At 34.1% G+C, this 7,466-nt stretch overlaps 1 protein-coding gene across 1 annotated transcript; it reads right to left on the bottom strand.

The window, feature by feature from the left end:
- Positions 1-3,038: 3,038 nt before the first annotated feature.
- LOC132164921 (uncharacterized) lies at positions 3,039-3,663 on the bottom strand. Its single transcript, XM_059575440.1, has 2 exons — positions 3,203-3,663; positions 3,039-3,115 (listed from the first exon to the last, which is right to left on the bottom strand). Exons 1-2 carry the CDS (start codon positions 3,620-3,622, stop codon positions 3,110-3,112), a joined length of 426 nt encoding a protein of 141 aa, XP_059431423.1. The 5' UTR covers positions 3,623-3,663; the 3' UTR covers positions 3,039-3,109.
- Between the last annotated feature and the right edge of the window lie 3,803 nt (positions 3,664-7,466).

The raw sequence follows: 7,466 nt of genomic DNA, 5'->3' as shown, positions 1-7,466 counted from the left end.
AGGTGGAATAGTAGGTGGTAGGTGAAATAGTAAAATGAGGGTATAATTGTAAATTTAAGGTAGAATAGTGTTTGATTTTCTCCTATAAATAGAGCTCTTCTCCTTCACAATTTTCACAACTCATCTCCTCTCCCATCTCTTGCATATATTCTTCCTTCTTCCGCTTTTTACTCGGTCTTTCTTCTTTCTAAGAGTATTTACTCAGAACAGAGAGAGAAAGGGCGAGACCAAGCGCTACAAGAAAGAAAGAACACAAGAGATAGCGGACTTTAGAAATTAGTTTCAAAAGATATACTAGCGGTGTTAGTCATATTGGAGCAACTAGATTCCTTCATACCACTTTTAGCTTCAGTCTAGAGGTAAGTAAATTCACTACCCCTTCTAAAATTACTTAATGTCATGCTATTTATATATTCTTGTATCAAACTGTAAATGATTATTTTATTTACCTGTCATGGAGATATGTTGCATGCATGAAGGATTTCTAAAAAAGAATTATTTAGAAAGTTTATATTTCTTTAAATGCTTTTTAAGCACAACAAGTTTATATTTGGAAAAGTTTCCATTTTAAGAAAAGAAAGATGAGAAATGATGATGATTATAAGAAAGAAAAAAGATGATAAACCCTCCTACATGTTGCCCTAAGATGCATCAAAAGAAGTACAAAGAAAAGTACAAGAGATGAGATAAATGTTTATAAAATGAGGGCACATGTATGGAGGAGAGTATTTTTGGCCCCAAGATAAGATAAGATGAGAGTTCGGTACCGATACTCGGATGGAGGCGAAACCACTGAAGGAGGCTATGCCAGAAGGTGGTATTCCATCAACATGACCGTTGAGTGCACCAAGAAAAGAGTTAATTAACGGTCGGGCATGGCTGTGGCCACAGTTCAGTGCCATGGTCACAAGGACCCGCAACCCTCGTACACAGGGGTAATAGTGTACATGGGCCTTATTATGAGAAAATGATACTATATTTTCAACGATGATATGCTATGATGATTTACAGAGATTATTTATAATGATGCATTATGATGATAATTTATAAAGATGATTTACAACGATACTATATTTTCAACGATGATATGCTATGATGATTTACAGAGATTATTTATAATGATGCATTATGATGATGATTTATAAAGATGATTTACAACGATGATCTATTACTAGATGTAATAGTATGTATATGTTACGGGAGATGCAACCGTACATACAGATATTATTATGGCTAGAATTATATTTATTTGCAAAAACGATTTTCAAAACTGAGAACAAGGAGTAAAACTATTTATGGTTGTGGATTTTACTTGCTGGGCCCCTTTGGGCTCATTCAGTTTTATTTCTTGTTTTCAGGTAGAAAGGATGCTGGGATAGGAGGCCGGAATGGGGACGGGAATAATTATTAATTTTCAAAGTCTTTCATATCAGTGATTATAATAATATGATATTCCGCAACTAAAGTTTAATGTTTTCTAATTTCACTTGTAATAAAATCTCTTGAATAATGTTTTATGCATTTATTGTATCTTTTAAAATCAAGAACTCTGATAAACCTTATAGATCTTTGCAAGAATTTTGTTATAAAAGAAGAAAAGTGGCAAACTCAGCCTTAACGGGCTGGGGATGTTACAATTTTGGTATCAGAGCAAAGGTTATAAGGTTCTGGCAGACTTTTCAAAAAAAAAAAAAAAAAAAAAAAAAAAAATTGGGGGGTTAATGAGAAGCCACATTCCGGCCAAGTAGAGTGTGCATTGTTGTGTGGTCTCTAATAAATGATGCATGAGCATTTTTCTAATGGTTAATTTTTGTTAAAAAAAAAAAAAAAAAAAAAAAATCATCCTAGTGTGATTAATTTGGAGGATTTTATTATTGTGATCATGTTAATGATGGAGATGAATTTTTATTTTATAGATAGGTTGTGATCTATAGTATCTGCCTATTTGGATTTGCGGCAGTTTTCTAGAGTATCGATTGATAAGGGTATATTTTAAGGTGTCTCGAGGATTTAGAAAAGATTATTGATCATGATTTAAAAATCGTATGATGATTTTATAGATTTAGGTTGCGAGATGCTTTGTGAAATTAACTTGTTGATAAAATGGTTTTATTGATTTAAGTTGTGAAACAAATTGTGTAAGTGACTTGGTAACGAATGATCTTATGGATGTCGGTTGTGAAAAGATTCTTGAACTGAATTAATGGTATAAGAGCTTATATGAGTTTTTGGTAATGGCTAAGGTTTGGTCGATGACAATAATGATACTATGATTGATGTTATAATATATGGATTGATGAATAAGGATTACGTAGTGGCATGAAGTGAATGCCTAAGTATTGCAGGGATAAATGCAAATGAGGTATACCCTAGAATCTATAAGATATTTTGATATATAAAGTTGTGGTTTAAGGATTTTGATATTTTCAAATGATTGTGATGACTTTAAGGTACAATTCATGAAATCTTTGAGGTGATTCTTAGAATTTGAGGTGCTAGGTTTTCTGTAATTGAGGTAAATTATATTGAAGTGATGCTTAAAGTTTTGAGGATGAATTGATGCTCCTAGGTTGTGGATAATATTTAAATTTTGAGGCATTAGTGGATATGAAATTATGAGAAATTTTAGTTACATGCCAAAGCTTTTGATATAATTTTCTTTTACTAAGTAAAGATAATGGATTATTATTCTTGAGGTAAATTGAAGCATAAAGGTAAGAGTTGAAAGACAATATAATACAGTGATATAATATAGTGACATGATCTAAATTTTCTCTTATAAGATATATGTTCAATGATATTAAGGTATTTTAGAGGTTGATAACATGTGATGGTGCATACTTAGATGTTTTATTGAGTGATTAACTTGTTAAACAGATTGTTTGTTTAAAGGAAGTTATTACAATGACAGAATGATTTCATAATGAATATTGAATGAGCACTGAATGATTACGAAAAGAAATGTTTGGAGAACAAGCTCCTTATAATATTACATACCAGTGTCCATAAAAAAAATAAATAAAAAAATAAAAAAAAGAAGGGAATTTGTTGCATAAAGAGACACGTGGTAATGATGAGCAGATGATTCCTCAGAGCTGCTCCAGGAAAATTATTTCTGCATAGAGAAAACCTAGTATGAGCAGAATCGTATATATTTATATAATTGAATTATCAAAGAGAATATTTATTTCTAATGAGGTACCTGACTAGAGCGTGTGCGGAGAGACTTGCAACACCCCTGAACATCGACCCGGAGTTTTTCGTGCTGTCGCTGGAGACGTTCGGTATTCTTCTCCATTTCTAGCATCTTTGGTCCCAAGTATTCTGCGTAAGATAACACCATCTTTTTCAGCTGAGTATTCTCCTGCTTCAAATCCACGTGTTTTCGTTTGTAGTATTTGAGCAGTCGCTGTAAGACCCCGATTTGGTTTCTTGAGACTTTCAGCTCAACATTTCTGGCACTCAAACGTTGTGCCATGTCAGAAACTGAAGCAGCACCTTGGATACTGAATGCCAATGAGTTATTAATAGCATCAGTATCCGACCTATCAGCTAAGAACGTTTGATCCCGTGGAATTACGAAACCTTTGGCCACTGCTACAGCAGTAGAATCATGGAGCATGACAGAATCGTGAATAGTGATAGGACGATTGTCAAAGACAAAAGTTGGCTGCCATACATTAGGATATGCAGCAGGTTCATTAGGGTGTGAAATAGGTACGACGGGATGTATAGCAGGCACTTCAGGGGGAACAACAGGCACATCCGGTTGCACGTCAGGCATAACAATGGGTTGTGCTGCAGGAGCAATATTCAAATCGAGGTTGTTAACGGATGATGATGATACTCCCATATTTAGGAGAGTAAGGAAAAATAGTTGAGAATACGAAGAAATTGGGAGAGATGAAGTACTGAGAAGAGACTAAGCGTTAGGAACTGAAGAAATTTTTGTGAAGTTTCTGGAAGCAGCAGACGAGTAGCCTTAAAGAAAATTTTTTTTTCACTTCAAGCGAAATGAACAGTAAACGACAAAGCGTTAGGCGACCTCGGGCCGCGATGGAAACTTTGTCAAAAGATCCCGTGAAAGTAGGATCTTGTCTCCTGTCATAATTCGACTGAGCTCATTTTTCAAACCCACTGTTCAATCAACGACTTCGGATACCATGCGTGGGCAACTGAATGAAATGTCATGCCAACGCGCACCACGCGCTCGTTCGTTATCCAGAAACCCTTCATATAAATTCACACCTCTTTCTCCATTGCAAACGCATGACTTCTGATCATACCCCTTCACCTGAGATCTTCTGCTAATAGCCTTCCATACAATGAAAGCTCGACTGTTCTCCTAGTTGAGCGTATCCTCAAGAGAAAAATGCAGCATCACAACATGATTCACAAACCCAACACCTTATACTCTCAGTGGTAAACCATTGAAGCAAGATTATCGTTGATCATGTCCTGATGAAGCAAGATTATCCTTGATCATGCTTCTCAGGCTAAATATCTCTCTTCTCTTCAAGTATCCATACATGACAGAAGAGAGAGAGCATCCGATGTGGGTATTTTGAAAGTCTCGGAAAGAGCTCACATGCAAATCATGTCCTGAAATGCTTTTCAAATCTTCATTTCTAGAAAGCAACAGGACTATCTTTCTCTCTTTCTCTTCTTGACCTTGCAAGACCCAAGAGAGAAAGATTTTAGCATGTGTACTTTGGAACATCCAGCTTGGAAACTTACCCATATCCTACTTTGCTTGCTTATCAATTTCATCTCTAGAACGCAGCAAGCACAATATGTATTAGTCAAGAATGGATGAGAATCTTACATTTGATGTAATCGTGTATTTCGTTTGAGTTGAAATCATAATTACGAGTTTCTTTTGTTGAGTTATGATTTGTGAAGTAAAGATGTAGTACAGAGAGATTTTGCTGATATTGTAACATCGACGCAAGATTTGGGATGAGAAAATAGAAATAATTGTGTATTTAGAATGAATCGAATTATGATGTCACTTCTGAGGTATATTCATGTAATGATGTTTGAATGTTGGTGCTATTTACTTTTACAGGTATATGATGGTGAGAAGTTAATAATTATTAGAGCATCATATTAAAATTTCGTATGCATGATTTGGAATACTGAGATACTAAAGAGAATATAGGCAGGAATGATTTTTACACCTTTTTGATAAAATTGATTAAATTAGATCGAGAAAATTTATTGCAGGCTTGAAATGAGGACTATGATGTTTGGAGGTATAAACTATTGATCACATGATTTATTAATTTGATGTTTAAACCTTGATTGTAGACTGTTGATGAATAACTCGATTGTTGTTATTGAGGTTGGAAAGAAACAATGGAAAAGATTTTGAGGTATGATTTTAGTGTGAACTGATGAATGATTGCAGAAATCGTGACTTTAGACTGTGAATAAGATTTACTCCTAGTAGAAGGAGATAAAATTTCAATATGATAAAAGAGAGTAGGCTTTGATGAAGGATTGAAAGGATTATTTAAATCTGAATCCCTCAACTTGAAGATTGGACGATAATATTATAGGTTTTAATTTCGAGGACGAAATTCTAATAAGGAGGGAAGATTGTAGTGCCCCAGAATTTTCAAAGCTATTTAAATAGATTATTTTGATAATGATGTTATTTTAATATCCATTGTAGCTAAGGATTTTAATTCTTGGGAAATTTATGAGAGTGGTAATTAGAGAATGGTAATTGGTGAAATAATAGGATAGTAAATATGTAGCACCTCAGATTTTGAAAGTCTTATTTTAGAGATATTAATTTGATGCTATGATTATATTCATATTAGGCAATGATGTTAATTCTTGAGAAATTTATGATATTGTATGAATGGTAATTGGAAATTGGTAGGTAGAATAGTAAGTGGTAGGTGGAATAGTAAGTGGTAGGTGAAATAGTAAGTGGTAGGTAGAATAGTAAGTGGTAGGTGGAATAGTAGGTGGTAGGTGAAATAGTAAGTGGTAGGTAGAATAGTAAGTGGTAGGTGGAATAGTAGGTGGTAGGTGAAATAGTAAAATGAGGGTATAATTGTAAATTGAAGGTGGAATAGTGTTTGATTTTCTCCTATAAATAGAGCTCTTCTCCTTCACAATTTTCACAACTCATCTCCTCTCCCATCTCTTGCATATATTCTTCCTTCTTCCGCTTTTTACTCGGTCTTTCTTCTTTCTAAGAGTGTTTACTCAGAACAGAGAGAGAAAGGGCGAGACCAAGCGCTACAAGAAAGAAAGAACACAAGAGATAGCGGACTTTAGAAATTAGTTTCAAAAGATATACTAGTGGTGTTAGTCATATTGGAGCAACTAGATTCCTTCATACCACTTTTAGCTTCAGTCTAGAGGTAAGTAAATTCACTACCCCTTCTAAAATTACTTCATGTCATGCTATTTATTCATTCTTTAGTATATTGTAAATGATTATTTTATTTATGTATTATGAAGTTATGTTGCATGCATGAAGAATTTCTAAAAGAATTAACTAGAAAGTTTCTATTTGTTTAAATGCTTTTTAAGCACAACAAGTTTATATTTGGAAAAGTTTCATTTTAAGAAAAGAAAGTTGAGAAATGATGATGATTATAAGAAAGAAAAATGATGATAAACCCTCCTACATGTTGCCCTAAGATGCATCAAAAGAAGTACAAAGAAAAGTACAAGAGATGAGATAAATGTTTATGAAATGAGGGCACATGTATGGAGGAGAGTATTTTTGGCCCCAAGATAAGATAAGATGAGAGTTCGGTACCGATACTCGGATGGAGGCGAAACCACTGAAGGAGGCTATGCCAGAAGGTGGTATTCCATCAACTAGACCGTTGAGTGCACCAAGAAAGAGTTAATTGACGGTCGGGCATGGCTGTGGCCACAGTTCAGTGCCATGGTCACAAGGACCCGCAACCCTCGTGCACAGGGGTAATAGTGTACATGGGCCTTATTATGAGAAAATGATACTATATTTTCAACGATGATATGCTATGATGATTTACAGAGATTATTTATAATGATGAATTATGATGATGATTTATAAAGATGATTTACAACGATACTATATTTTCAACGATGATATGCTATGATGATTTACAGAGATTATTTATAATGATGCATTATGATGATGATTTATAAAATGATTTACAACGATGATCTATTACTAGATGTAATAGTATGTATATGTTACGGGAGATGCAACCGTACATACAGATATTATTATGGCTAAAATTATATTTATTTGCGAAAATGATTTTCAAAACTGAGAACAAGGAGTAAAACTATTTATGGTTGTGGATTTTACTTGCTGGGCCCCTTTGGGCTCATTCAGTTTTATTTCTTGTTTTCAGGTAGAAATGATGCTGGAATAGGAGGCCGGAATGGGGATGGGAATAATTATTAATTTTCAAAGTCTTTTCATATCATTGATTGTAATAATATGA

The sequence above is a fragment of the Corylus avellana genome, chromosome ca11 (genome assembly GCF_901000735.1).
Source record: "Corylus avellana chromosome ca11, CavTom2PMs-1.0".
Taxonomy (NCBI): Eukaryota; Viridiplantae; Streptophyta; class Magnoliopsida; order Fagales; family Betulaceae; genus Corylus; species Corylus avellana.
The sequence above is the reverse complement of the archived record's forward strand: the minus strand, read 5'-3'. Positions and strand labels throughout refer to the sequence as shown.